Here is a 15,333-nt window from a genome sequence, read left to right as displayed (position 1 = left end):
TCCCCCATGAAATCTGATCTCCCCTGCTGTTGGGAGCTGGGGGCTCCTAGCTGCTAGTCCGGCTGGGCAGGGACAAGAGTTGCCCTTCCCCTACACAGTCGCTGTTGGTGCAGAGATCAGACCACCTCCAAAGGCAGCGCAGAAATTAGGATGCACTGCAGCAGCCCAGGAGCTGGGCTCCAGGCTTCTGTTTCCCCTCCCTCCCTCCCGCGGCTCCTGCTGTGGCTCCAGGTGCTGAGTCCAGGGCTTCCTCCCCAGGGGCTTCTGCCTCCCCCCACTGCTCCAACTGGGGCAGCCTGGGCTCAGGGCTTCTGCGCCCCATCTCACCACTCCAGCTGGGGCTCGAGACAGCCCAGGCTTGGGGCGTCCACCCCCCTTGCCACTACAGTTGGGGCTCAGGGCAGTCCGAGCTCGAGGCTTCAGCCCCTGGGGCTTTTTCTGGGGCTGGGGCACCCATTTTTCCTGGGGGGGCTCCCCAAATTGGCAAGGAGTCCCTGCCTTAATCTGTCCCTGCCCTGGACTAGCAGCTAGAAGCCCATGGCTGGAGCGCTCTCAGCAGAACGGGGAAGATCATACCCACCTTTACCTCTGGGAACCTACTCTTAACTACAGGAACCTGGGAGGGTGCTGCCTTCAAAGCCCAGCTCTGAAGGCAACACAGAAGTGAGGGTGGCCATCTTGAAACCCTCCTACAACAACTTTGCAAACACCCCTTCCCCAATCCCATTACAACACGGTGAAATTTCAGATGAAAATTGACCAGTTTAAAACCCTCTGGCCGTAAAATTGATCAGAATGGATGGTGAATTTGGTAGGGCCATATATCGATTTTAAAAAATAATCAACATGAAATTCACTAAGGCACCGATTCAAACAGAGCCAAGAATCCATTGTAACAAGAGCAAAAGCAATGTGGTCTATGTTTACAATCAAATATGCATACTGCTGTGACAGGATCCCCATGGTATAACCTGGAACTGAGGGACCTCTGTGCCCCCTTCACTCTCCAGCCTGGGCTGTCTCTCACATAATGCTATGCCAGCAACAAGCAGCAAAACTCCTCCAGGAGTTGCGATCGTTCAGCCATGAACATGTGGAGCCCCACACTCAGCTAAACTGCATGAATGTTCCCTGAGTCCCATGAATCATACAGAGAGGCACCAGCACATCACCCAAGCCCTCAGCCTTGAACCCCAAAATATATCATCTTATGCTGCTCAAGACTCCCTTTGACAGTGCAAACTCATTAGATGGTTCACCACTTTGTCAAAGGAAAGTGGACATGCACCAGCCTGTGTAATCTGAGATGAATTTCCCCAAGCATTTCAACCAAAGACACTGTTTTAGGTAAAATACAAAGCGATTAACTACAGAAAGATAGATTTTAGATGATTATAAGTAGCAGACAAAGATCAGAGTTGGTTACATAAGAAATAAGGATAAACCTCACAATCTAAATTCTACAGAAAGATTTGAATCAAAGAGTCTCTCACTCTAACATATTCCAGGCAGCTCACAGTTCTCAATTCACAGGCTGAACTCCCTTTCGAAGCCGGGACCAATCTCCCCAGTTCAAAGTCTTTGTCTTCCAGACAATCTTCCAGGTTTTGAGATGGGGGAAGAAGACAGGCTGAAATTCACTGTCATGATGTCACTGTCCCTCTTTTACACGGTCTTTCAGCAGTTAGAAAGATCCTTGCTGTGACGTGGGTTAGGCAGCCCTCATTGCGTATGTCCCCTCTCTCAGAAATCTCGAGGAGAGTGGATTCTTCTTGATGGGCCACAATGCCTGTCTGGCCAGGGCTAGTTGTTCCTTTGCCCCGACCGAAAGGACAGCTATGGGTGTCTCCCAACCTCACGAAACATATTTCAGTATCACATATGGCAATAAATTTATAACTTCACATACATTGATAGTACATACAACCTCACCAGGATATTAAGATTCAATAGATCAAGACTTTTAAAATGATGCCTCACAAGGCATACTTTGTACAAAACATATAATAATCATATGACAGTGATCAATATGGGGGGTACAGTGTACTACTTTGAGGTACAGAGTATCTCAGCTGTGTCACAGCAAAAAGATTAATGTACAGATGGCAATGATTTTGTATAATGCTATGCAACCTTAACAGAAATCCATCAAAATGCACAGCACCATATGAGGACCAGGAGGAATCAGCTTTGCTAGTTATTCACTGCTATGTTTGTTTTTTTCCTCTAAAGCTTCTCATATGCCCCCAAAATATATTGCATGTTTCCCTCCCAGCAGCTTGCTCCCCAGTTTGAGAAACTCTGACCTACAGGTACCAGTTGTCTAATTTTTATTTTTAACGAAATCAGGGAACATTAGAAAAATCATTTTTGTGCAGAAGGCATAAAGAGGTAAAGCAGGAAATTTTCTTTATCTCCTGAATCGTTCCATAGTAAAGGAAATAAATATTGACTTGTTCATTTAGGAGGAAGGTTTTGTATTTTTACGGTCACCAGTCTCAACTGCAGCAAGGAAAGTTTTCCCCACAGAACAAGTAAAAAGCCATATAGGATTTATCACATCTCTGAAAGTCAAAGTACTGATCCATCTGACATGGATCCCACTGTTATCTTACTTCCCTCTCAATAAACAGAACAGAGCTGGGAAAGGAGAGAGGAGGACAACATCACTACTCCCTACAAACAATTAAACTGTGCAGAAATGGAGAAACAAAAATCCACAACCCATACTTTCCCAACACAAAATCACCATTTGCCACACACAAACACACACACACACACTTTTACAGTCTCTGTCATGCTCCCTAGAGACAGAGTGCAAGCAAGGAAATTTAGGGTTCTCTGATCAAGCACATCTCCATTTTTTTTTTTTTTCTTCTCCTATGCAAGACCTGCAAAGCACGAACAACTGCTTCTCAACAGCGAAAAGTAATAAATTCTTCCCTTCACACAGAGAGAAGCAGGAATAATTCATAATGCATTTCTGTATCCATCAGAAGGCTGTGAAAAGATCTCAAACGCAAGAACAATGCGGTAACAGTATCAAATACATCACCTTGCTGAAATACTAATGCACCATGGAAAACACCACACTGGAAGTAAACTTGGTGCGACAGTGCCCCGCATAAGGCTTTATGGAAATATGCTTATGAATATATATAACTGGAATATGTTCTATGCTACGTATGCCTTGTAACATATCTATGTAAAGTTATGATCTACTGAATCTATTAATCCTATTTCTATGCATGTATCATTTTTGTATTCAAAGTTATGAATATTGACCGTGTACTGGCTTGATTTCTAAATAACCTTAGTAGAGCATCTGGTCAGTTCCTGGAGAAAGGAATTCGTAAAGTTAAGTGCCCAATCAAGAAGCACTTAAGGAACAACCTTAAGCGAATACTCACCAGCAACCACATACCACACAACAGAACCACTAACCCAGGAACCTATCCTTGCAACAAAGCTCGTTGCCAACTGTGCCCACACATCTATTCAGGGAACACGGTCACAGGGCCTAATAACATCAGCCACACTATCAGAGGCTCGTTCACCTGCACATCTACCAATGTGATATATGCCACCATGTGCAAGCAATGCCCCTCTGCCATGTACATTGGTCAAACTGGACAGTCTCTATGTGAAAGAATAAATGGACACAAATCAGATGTCAAGAATTACAACATTCATAAACCAGTCGGAGAACACTTCAATCTCTCTGGTCACGCGATTACAGACATGAAAGTTGCGATATTACAACAGAAAAACTTCAAATCCAGACTCCAGCGAGAGACTGCTGAATTGGAATTCATTTGCAAATTGGATACAATTAACTTAGGCTTGAATAGAGACTGGGAGGGGCTCAGTCATTATGCAAGGTAACCTATTTCCCCTTGTTTTCCTAACACCCCGCCCCCCTTCCTCAGATGTTCTTGTTAAACCCTGGATTTCTGCTGGAAATGGCCCACCTTGATTATCATACACATTGTAAGGAGTGTGATCAGGTTTACATAAGCTTTTACCAGCCAGAGAGTGGGATGGGGGGAGAGAAAACCTTTTGTAGTGATTAACACGCATTTTTTCATGGTCTGCGTATATAAAAACATCTTCTGTATTTTCCACAGTATGCATCCAATGAAGTAAGCTGTAGCTCACGAAAGCTTATGCTCAAATAAATTGGTTAGTCTCCAAGGTGCCACAAGTACTCCTTTTCTTTTTAAGGAGCAATGCATCTTGGAATGCTCCAATCCACATAAGAATATTAAAGGAATTGGCACCCGAAATTGCAAGCCCATTAGCAAGAATTTTTAATGAATCTGTAAACTCAGGAGTTGTACTGTATGATTGGAGAATTGCTAACATAGTTCCTATTTTTAAGAAAGGGAAAAAAAGTGATCCGCGTAACTACAGGCCTGTTAGTTTGACATCTGTAGTATGCAAGGTCTTGGAAAAAATTTTGAAGGAGAAAGTAGTTAAGGACATTGAAGTCAATGGTAAATGGGACAAAATACAACAAGGTTTTACAAAAGGTACATCGTACCAAACTAACCTGATCTCCTTCTTTGAGAAGGTAACAGATTTTTTAGACAAAGGAAACCGAGTGGATCTAATTTACCTCAATTTCAGTAAGGTGTTTGATACCGTGCCACATGGGGAATTATTCTTTAAATTGGAAAAAATGGGGATCAATATGAACACTGAAAGGTGGATAAGGAATTGGTTAAAGGGAAGACTACAACGGGTCCTACTGAAAGGTGAACTGTCAGGCTGGAGGGAGGTTACCAGTGGAGTTCCTCAAGGATCAGTTTTGGGACCAATCTTATTTAATCTTTTTATTACTGACCTCGGCACAAAAAGTGGGAGTGTGCAAATAAAGTTTGCAGATGATACAAAGCTGGGAGGTATTGCCAATTTAGAGAAGGACGGGGATATCATACAGGAGGATCTGGATGACCTTGTAAACTGGAGTAATAGTAATAGGATGAAATTTAATAGTGAGAAGTGTAAGGTTATGCATTTAGGGATTAACAACAAGAATTTTAGTTATAAGCTGGGAACACATCAATTAGAAGTAACAGAGGAGAAGGACCTTGGAGTATTGGTTGATCATAGGATGACTATGAGCTGCCAATGTGATATGGCCGTGAAAAAAGCTAATATGGTCTTGGGATGCATCAGGAGAGGTATTTCCAGTAGGGATAAGGAGGTTTTAGTACCGTTAGACAAGGCACTGGTGAGACCTCACCTGGAATACTGTCTGCAGTTCTGGTCTCCCATGTTTAAGAAGGATGAATTCAAACTGGAACAGGTACAGAGAAGGGCTACTAGGATGATCCGACGAATGGAAAACTTGTCTTATGAAAGGAGACTCAAGGAGCTTGGCTTGTTTAGCCTAACTAAAAGAAGGTTGAGGGGAGATATGATTGCTCTCTATAAATATATCAGAGGGATAAATACCAGGGAGGGAGAGGAATTATTTAAACTCAGAACCAATGTGGACACAAGAACAAATGGATATAAACTGGCCACCAGGAAGTTTAGGCTTGAAATTAGATTGTTTCTAATCATCAGAGGAGTGAAGTTTTGGAATAGCCTTCCAAGGGAAGCAGTGGGAGCAAAAGACCTATGTAGCTTTAAGATTAGACTCAATAAGTTTATGGAGGAGATGGTATGATGGGATAACATGATTTTGGTAATTAATTGATCTTTAAATATTCATGGTAAATAGGCCTAATGGCCTGTGATGGGATGTTAGATGGGGTAGGATCTGAGTTACCCAGGAAAGAATTTTCTGTAGTATCTGGCTGGTGAATCTTGCCCAGGGTTTAGCTGATCACCATATTTGGGGTCGGGAAGGAATTTTCATCCAGGGCAGATTGGAAGAGGCCCTTGAGGTTTTTCGCCTTCCTCTGTAGCATGGGCACGGGTCACTTGCTGGAGGATTCTCTGCTCCTTGAAGTCTTTAAACCATGATTTGAGGACTTCAATAGCTCAGACATAGGTGAGGTTTTTCGCAGGAGTGGGTGAGTGAGATTCTGTGGCCTGCATTGTGCAGGAGGTCAGACTAGATGATCATAATGGCCCCTTCTGACCTTATTATCTATGAATCAGTCTTCCTGAAGACATTCAAGATACCATGTGGACAATGGCTTCTGCCTGTAAAAACTGAAAGTCATGCATGGACATGTGACTTGCCCAGGTGACTCCAGAACTCCATCTTGGAGCTGGACTTTGCATAGGAGAGAGTCTCCACCCACAAAAGAAAGTCTATTTAAGCCTGTGGGAGACCCCTCCATTTTGTCTTCAGCTGGCTAAGGAGATAGCCTCTCCACCCCCAAGGATACCTGAAAGGAACTAGAACAAAGGACAGTAACTACAGAGGGTGTGAGTGATTGCTGGACCTGGACAAAAAGGAGATTAGTCTGTAAGAGGAAGCTTACTGGAACTGGTGAGGTTTGGTCTGTATTCAGTTTTATTAGACATAGACTCGTGGGTTTTATTTTATTTTGCTTGGTAATTCACTTTGTTCTGTCTGTTACTACTTGGAACCACTTAAATCCTACTGTCTGTATTTAATAAAATCACTTTTTACTTATTAATTAACCCAGAGTATGTATTAATACTTGGGGGGTGGGGGGAATAGCTGTGCATACCTGTCTATCAGTGTTATCGAGGGCGAACGATTTATGAGTTTATAAGGGTAAAACGGACTTATTCAGGGTTTGGACCCCATAGGGAGTTGGGCATCTGAGTGCCAAGGACAAAAATGACAGGTTTCAGAGTAACAGCCGTGTTAGTCTGTATTCGCAAAAAGAAAAGGAGTACTTGTGGCACCTTAGAGACTAACCAATTTATTTGAGCATAAGCTTTCGTGAGCTACAGCTCACTTCATCGGATGCATGCATTCATCGGCTGTAGCTCACGAAAGCTCATGCTCAAATAAATTGGTTAGTCTCTAAGGTGCCACAAGTGCTCCTTTTCTTTTTAAGGACAAAAATACTTCTGTAAGCTGCTTTCAGTTAAGCCTACAGCGATTAGGGGACACGGTTCAGACCTGGGGCTTTGTTTGCAGCAGGCTAGCGGATCTGGCTCAAACCAGGGAGGGCACTGAAGTCCTAAGCTGCTAGGGCAGGGAAAGCACGGGCAGAAATAGTCTTGGCACATCAGGTGGCAGCTCCCAGGGGGTTTCTGTGATCCAACCTGTCACACTTGGGTCTACTACTGATTTGCTCTTTTGCTCCCAAGGTTCTACTAGCTGGAAGACAGGCTCAACAGTTTCACACCATCAGGTGGCAACAATGTGTGCTTTTACCAGTATAGCTTATTTCACTCACGAAACTGGTATAAACTGCTGGTTTAATCACCTCAAGAGCGCCAAACTGCCAGTAATATACACTAACAGCAAAAATGGTTGAATGACTAGACATTTTTTGAACATGGCCCTCTTAACCCGCAGTCCATTATCACGCGGTCGTGATGGCTTGACTCCCGACATCCGTGCATAAACGGGTCTGCACTGTATTTTACACAGTGTGAATTAACTCACTTCCTGCAAATGACATGGGAGAAATGAGAATTTAGGCAGGCTTTGAACAAGCCTGGTAGTTTGCTGGTAGTCACTTGGCAAAGAAGGATCAGAAAGAAAAAAGGCACGGAGATGAAAGGGGGAGGGGAAAAAAACCAACACAAAAAGGAAAGCATCAAACTGGCATCAGTAGCAAAGTGCAATATAGGAGCCAAGTTCAGTGTAGGAGCTTGAATGCAAACACAGTAGTTTTATTAAAGGCTAAGGTATCAGCGATATCTAGATGCACGACCTCTAAAAATAACAGTAGGTGCTGCAAGGTATACTGTTAGAAAGTCAGTAAATGACAAAGCTGTCTCTGAGCCAGTACTGAACCAGTGTTCCAGCACAGAGTTTAGGGGTACTAAACTACATTGTTTTTTCAAAAGAAATGTAAAGACAAAAGATCAGTCATACTTACAGTAATTAAAAATCATATGGCCCATTTTTATGAGAGATTGGGAGGTGCTAATGTGAGCAAGATTACACTTTTAAAAACAGTTTAGTCTGTGGTATGCAAGATCAAGTACCTAAACACTCCAAACTAAACTAAGACAGTGGCAAAATTGCTTTTGTGGGTCTGGGTCTATTCCTTCGTGAAACGTGGCCCTGGGTGTTCAGAAGATTGTTGTATTTTATCAGCACTCAACTGGATACAAATGAATGTATATCTTTGTGTTGACTGGTTCTATGGAACAAAATTATACGTGAGACATCCTAAATATAGACACCAAAATCACACAATAGTCATTCACAGAGAAGGGGGTATCACTGCCTTAAGACTTCAGCTTTTTAATGTATGGATTTGGAATCCACCCCCACACTGTCACTAGATCCCAGTACGAACCAGTTAAAATTGCAGAATTTGGCTTGAAATGTCTACTATCAGTTATACCTGTGCAATTCTGTTGAGGTCAGTGAAATTGGAAAAAATGAAAATGAGGGCAGGATACAATCCACCATTAACTCTGAAAGGAACATTCTCATTCAGTAAATCTTCATTAAGTAAACCAGACAGATTATAAAACCGTACTACACTTGAGTTTTGTACTTGGTAACATATAAAACTTCATGATTCTCAGAGTCCAGCACACCTGAGGCACACTATGTAATCTTAATTCAGATGTTCTCACATGGCTACTACCCATTTTCACAAATAAACTGCTTTCCTGGTGGATTGTTTTTCAAGAGTTTGTCTACCAGCTGCAGAAAAATTAACCCACCACAAAAAGCATTGAATAGGTTTATTATGGATGTAGTCACACAGGGTGCAGTTATCTGATCTGCAATTGGCAATGAAAAATGGGACCCAGCAACATTAGAAGGATTTTGCAAGGGGGAAAGGAGGGGTGGAACAGAGTAACTTCTTACAATAAGAACTGTATTTCCTACCAAAAGCAAGTTATGATTAGCCCATGCTCAACGAGCTCAGTCGGTTTCAGGTTATGACAGTGGTCTCATACCATATATCCTTTGAGGTTATCCTCTCTCCACCAAAGCTCAATAAACAAAGAGCCTACTGTGGGAAAAATCTGCGCCACCCAGGAAAATCAAGTCTGAGAGCCACCTTTTTCAGATCAGCAATCTCTCAGTTCTTTCACTAGTTAAGCCAACAGTGGATCTGTCTGTGTGACAACAGACACGCTGACATCATGTATAAATGTAGTCTAGACCACAGCTAATCTGTAATCTAAATTTCCTTTATTGAGCTAGCTTTTATAACAGCACCTAGCACCAGCACCATAACACCTGAGCCCCTTACAGAGTCCATTGTGCGATTTTCAAATCCAGAACCCCCATGTCCAAATGGAATACACAATCCAGCCCACATGTCTTAATCAGACCAATAACCAAATACTACAACAATTTTAAAGTGGACAATGTCTAGCAAAAGACTGGGTTAAAAAAAAAAAAAAAGGTCATCTAAGTAATAACAGCAATTTACCAGATTGACACATTAAGTGATCTACTGTTCTCTCTTATATTTGTAGCCAGGATACTGCTGGATAAGTCTCCTGATGAGCAACAGATATAAAAATGGGTCATCCAAATTCATGAAGAAGTCCTTAGCTCAGTGGTTCCCACACTTGTTGCGCCGCTTGTGTGGGGAAAGCCCCTGCCGGGCAGGTTCGTTTACCTGCCACGTCTGCAGGTTTGGCCGATCGCGGCTCCCAGTGACCGCGTTTCGCTGCTCCAGGCCAATGGGAGCTGCTGGAAGCAGCGCGGGCCGAGGGACGTACTGGCCGCCACTTCCTGCAGCTGACATTGGCCTAGAGCAGCAAACCTCAGCCAGTGGGAGCCGTGATCAGCAGAACCTGCAGACGCAGCAGGTAAACAAACCAGCCCGGCCCCCCAGGGGCTTTCCCTACACAAGCGGTGGAACAAGTTTGGGAACCACTGCCTTAGCCTATTGTCATAACTTTCCTGAAGCAAGATTTTAAAGGTTAAACCATTTCATAAACTTTAAAAGTTTCTATGAGCAATCAGTCATTAAAAAGAGTGGGTATCCTCTGACCTCTATGTTAGAATTCCTCTTTTGCTTTTGGGAAGCATATAGCAGCAAAGCAGATAACCAGTTATCCTTACTGCCTCTGTCTGTGCCTGAAGATAATAGTCTAATTAACAGTGAAACTCAATGGATTTAACTCTTCAGAAAAATGTGTTGTTGACTGATAATCAAAAAGTTGATTCTTGAAGCATTTCCACATGGCCACCATGCAGAAAAAACATTCAGAAAAGGAGTTTAGCCTTCTCACTTGGAAGTCTCTGAAAGAAGTTTGTTCCCAAACGTTTCCAAAATTCCCTTCACTTACAGACATGAAGAGTTCCTGATATCTTACAAAAATGATGCTTTTTGACAACACGGCATCAGGCAGGTATATCTGTAGGCCCAATCCTACATTCCTTACTCAGGCAGAACTTCCATTTAAGACAATGCAAGCCCCTCCACTGCAAGAGCTGCATGATCAGGTCCTGGAATTGCAACTCACTGGTACCTCACTTCATGACAGCATTTGCAATGGTTTCAGTGCAAAGCACAGAACGACTAGCAAACCTCAAAAGGTTCTGTTTGCACAGGCTCTCAAGAGTTCATTTTTTACAAGAACCAGTTTCTTCAACAAAATTAGGCGGGCAACTATAAGAGAAGAATCTCTTTCACAAGATACCATAGCTTCTACTTACCCTGGAAATGCCACAATAATCAGTTCTCTCACTGCATTTCAGCATTTCCATTTTGGTCCTGCCCTGGACTAAAGCATGCAATGATGCAGGGAACAAACAGATGAGAGGTTACATTTTTCAAACCTTAGTAACAGATTAAGATTGGTTTAAAGATGGGAGAAGGTTTAGCGTAGTTTTACAAAAGTTGCTTTGCCCAACCCTAAAAGGTAGAGTTCTATAAATCTTGATTAACACAAGAGGACTGAAGGCAGACTTGAAGGTAGAGGACAACAACAACTCATGCTACTCACCACAATGTGCAATTCCGGATTAGTACTTGTGTGAGAGAAAAAAAAACAGTGCTAGTGAATTAGCATTTCCAGAACTTGAACGTCACTGTCAAACATACTGTATCTGATAGTGATGTTCTCGCTGCAGTAACAGGTAGCAAGAAACACAGGTTAAAAAACAAAGTGGCAAAGTACCCAAACTGTTTATTTACAGTGGTACCACCAGTTTTTTTTTTGTTTTGTTTGTTTTCAAAGAAATATCCAATTCTTGAAGAGCTAAATAGCTCTCAAGAATATTTCACGGATTTTAGATATCTTGTAGGATGCTTGAAGAATCAAGACCTTCTATTCTCTCTTCACACACACACAAAGAATTGACCACAGTACTGTTCCTTCATTGTTTCATGTAAATTTTTTCAAGTTATTGAAAAACAGTAGAAATATTATTACAGTGCACTATTTGTTGTTTTTTTCCATTGTGTCACCACAGCTGTTTGCTTGAAACTATATGGCAATCTAAAAACAAAAATGTACCCAGTCTCAGGAAATAAGATTCCAGAAAAAGAAGTCTTATTACATTTTGTAATCAGTCTATCATCTTTGACCAAAGACCTCCAGTGGATCTGACTGCAACACAACAGATATGCAAAAGTGAGTATTTCAAATTAGTTTTATCCATAAGATCCCCAATTGTGTTCAACAAAGAAACACTAACTCATTCTTCATCAGTCTCCTCAATGAAAACTGATGCCTCTGACCCTATACCTAATCAGTATCATAGGGAGGAGCAAGATTTGAGCAAACAGCAAGGCAAAGGAGACAAACCATAAAATTTGTTATATGCTCTTAGAGTTGAAGGCAACTCCCCCACCTGAGAACTTAACTTCATTTGCCACAGTGCTGAGCCTGATGAAACAGAGATAGATAGTATTTATTTTCTATGTTCCACTGGTGAAGCACAGGGTCCTTTAACTGACAAGAATTTATTAGGACAGAGACAACATGCACACACATCCCATCAGTGCTTCCACTCATGGAGTACTGTTACTGATCTGAAAATTGGTCTAACCCATTGGTTCTCAAGCAGGGGTATGTGTACCCTTGGGGATACGCAGAGGTCTTTCACGGGGTACATCAACTCATCTACTTATTTGCCTAGTTTTACAACAGGCTACATAAAAAGCATTAGCAAAGTCAGTACAAATTAAAATTTCATACAACTTGTTTATACTGCTCTATATACGATTCACTAAAATATAATTACAGTATCTATATACCAACTGATTTATTTTATAATTATATGGTAAAAATTAAAAAGACCAATTTTTCATTACTAGTGTGCTGTGACACGTGTATTTTTAGGTCTAATTTTGTGAGAAAGCATATTTTAAGTGAGGTGAAACTTGTGGTATACAAGACAAATCAGACGCTTCAAAGGGGTACAGTAGTCTGGAAAGGTTGAGCATCACTGGTCTAACCAAACCATGAAGAGAATTCTTGGCAAAAAGTAAGTTTACAAAGAAAGACATTTAGAACTTTCTGTATTGTCACCACATTAAAGAAAAACTCCCCACCCCTCAAAAAAACCCAAACCTCTCATTTAAAACTATAGAGCAAGACCTCTTCCTACTGATGTGAAACATGACTAGATATTATCCATACCATCATGCAAAATGGTGTTCACTGCCAACCTGGACAACACTGGTGTTACAAGAATCAGCCATTCACAGGTCAACAACTGGCTCAGAAATCTTCCCCAGTTTTCTCAAACCTGACCATTACACTTTTTTTTTTTTTTTTTTTACAGTCCACTTCTGCTACTGTGGAAACAAAAATGTCTTAAAGACAACAGTCACAATTCCAGAATGTAACTTAATTAAAAGAAATAATCGTAATCTGAGGTAAAATTACTCTATTATTAAGAGCTAAATTTTAGCCAATGGTGAGAACTGGTTTAAAACAAAGTTTGCAATTGATCACAATCTATGAAAAAATTTTGAAAAAAATTAAGTGTATGCCAATGTGACTTTTTTGGCTTTCTACCAAAGGAAATTCACGTCAAACTATGAGAAAGTTGATGTTTTACCACTTAAGTTTTAGAACTATTTCAGCTAATCAGAAACTAGTTTATACTTAAACATTAAAATCACACCTAAGAATAAGCCAGGTTCTAATTAACCAGAGCACACAAAAGGATATTGGTCATTATTAAGTCAATGAGAATAAAGTTTTTCCAATAATACTGCAGAAAGAGAATATTCATCACTCCATTATACCAATGCCTCATCATCAGTATAATGGAAGGAAATAAGTCACTGGAACTGAAGGTTGTTACAAGATAAATTCCTCCCACTTCCATAACTATCTGGGTTTTTCTTTATGTTTTATCCCTCAACCAGGATTGGCTTTGGCATGCACATAGCAACAGATAACCAGTTGAGTCCACGGACCATCTTTGTTCAGGAAATTTGGGTGGGCCAAAATTCGCTTTTGAAATTCAAACAGTTGAGTGGATTGGATCTGGAAGCTGTGGACCAGCGTAAACAGTGTCACATCAGTCCACGCTGGGTGAGGGGGCAAATACACACAAAGATCTTGAAAGTATGGTCTGGGGTAAATAGTACTCCAGGTTTTCATTCAATGCTAAGGTGGGAGAACTATAAAGGCCTCAAATCAGAAGAAAGGGCAGATAAATAATGCCATAGCACAATGTACACTGCAAGAATCCACACAAGGATCCTAACACTGTGTACCACATACTTGCACAGGTGGAATCCACACAAATAGAGCTACATCATGACATATTAGTATGGGGTCAATAATGCTGCATTGTGCTATACAAGTATAGGGGCATCCAAAGACCTCGAAGTTGTGGATGGAGGCATAAAACCCAAACAAACCCTCTGTCTCGCTATATATTCTGCGATCACCGAAAGACCCAGGAAAAGGAGGAGGGGAGAGAAGAGATTCCCTCGGGGGACAGAAGTGAGTAAACACTGAGCGGCAAGGAAGAGGCGACGGGAGCTCCCAAGGTGTTTGGGGGGGGGAGAGGGAGGGCTGGGTGTTTCCATGTTTCCCCCCTTGAGCAGGACAGCCGAGTGTCCCCCACTTGGCAATTCCTGTGCTTGTGGGAGATGCCTTTCCCCGGGGGCTGCCCCTGTGGCTGGAGATAGAGGGGATTTCCCCAGCCCAGCGGGGCTGTGGGGGGGGGGCTGCCCTAGCTGCCGGGAGCTCCCCAGCCCAGCAGCCCCCACACCTCTCTTACCGTCTATGTTCTCCCGGTCGCTGATGTGCTGCAGGTTGCAGCCCGTGTCCTCGCGGCTCAGCTCGGGCTCCGGGCGGTAGGACTCCAGCCGGGAGTGGGCATTCCTGCGTAGTTTGGGGCTGGAGGAGACGCAGCAGGAGGTGGTGTTCCCCATCTTCCTTCGCCGCCGGGCCAGGCGCGGGAGGATGCAGGGGGAGCCCGTCACTGGCGGGGGCGAGAAGCCATGGGCAGCAGCGGAGAAAACAACAAGCAGCAGAGGAAGAGGCGGTGGCGGCTGCTCCCTCCAGCCGCGCTCCCCGGCTGATCCCCGCGGCGGCTCATCCAAGAAGCCGTGCCCCGAGCACGTCCAGCCGAGCGGAGGGCGCAGCAGCTAAATCATCCTGCCCCGGCAGGCAGGGCACAGGCCGGCTAAGCGTGGCTCAGGCACAGCCCCATTGCCAGCGGCGGAGCGGCCGCGCTCCTCCTCCGCCTCCCCAGGAGCGGGCTGGATCCACTCCCCCGGCGCACGCGGCGGCACCGCAGCCTCCCAGGCTGCCTTTGCAAAAACGGTTCCGGTTCAAGCGGGTGGCGGCAACACCTGCCCGCCGGGCTGGGTAGGGAGACACGGGGCGCGTGCAGCGGCGCCGCCCGCTCCCGGGGTGCGCCCAGCTGGGGCGCTGCTGCTGCGCCTCGGGAGAGGGGAAGCCCCAGGCGCAGGGCTGTAGCCCCTCCTCCCGCGGCGGCGGCGGCTGCCCTGGAAGGGAACAGAGCGGCCGGGGGCAGGCAGCGCGCGCGCGGGGGCAGGCCGCGCCTGTCCAATCTGCGGCTGCCTTCCCGTCGCGCCGCTGCACACCCGCGCCGAGCCCCGCTCGAGGCTCCGCCCCTTGGCCCCGCCCCGCCCCTTCCCCCCAGGCCCCGCCCCCGGCCCGCCAGGTTGCGGGAAGAGCCCCCCCCTAGGCAGCCCCGGGCTCCCCACAGCGGCCCCCAGCTCCTTGGGCGGCTCTTACTGCGACCGAGGTCCGGTCTGGCGGGGCCGGGCCTCTCGGCGAGGGCAGACTCGGACCCGCCCC

General features: G+C 44.2%; 1 protein-coding gene across 4 annotated transcripts in view; it reads right to left on the bottom strand.

Annotated features, from left to right (window-relative positions):
- The window catches only part of CCNY (cyclin Y), a 228,300-nt gene extending 213,261 nt beyond the window's left edge, over positions 1–15,039 (bottom strand). For 2 of the 4 annotated variants that reach the window (XM_073334457.2, XM_073334459.2), the window contains exon 1: positions 14,285–14,374. Coding sequence is in view for 1 of the 4 variants with exons in the window: in XM_073334456.2 (XP_073190557.1) it covers positions 14,285–14,438 (154 nt within the window). In the remaining 3 variants the exon portion in view is untranslated. Of the gene's footprint in view, positions 1–14,284 lie in introns of all 4 variants that reach the window. The other 2 variants (XM_073334456.2, XM_073334458.2) reach the window with 2 other exon arrangements.
- Between the last annotated feature and the right edge of the window lie 294 nt (positions 15,040–15,333).

The sequence above is a fragment of the Lepidochelys kempii genome, chromosome 2 (assembly GCF_965140285.1).
Source record: "Lepidochelys kempii isolate rLepKem1 chromosome 2, rLepKem1.hap1, whole genome shotgun sequence".
NCBI lineage: Eukaryota > Metazoa > Chordata > Testudines > Cheloniidae > Lepidochelys > Lepidochelys kempii.
The sequence above is the reverse complement of the archived record's forward strand: the minus strand, read 5'-3'. Positions and strand labels throughout refer to the sequence as shown.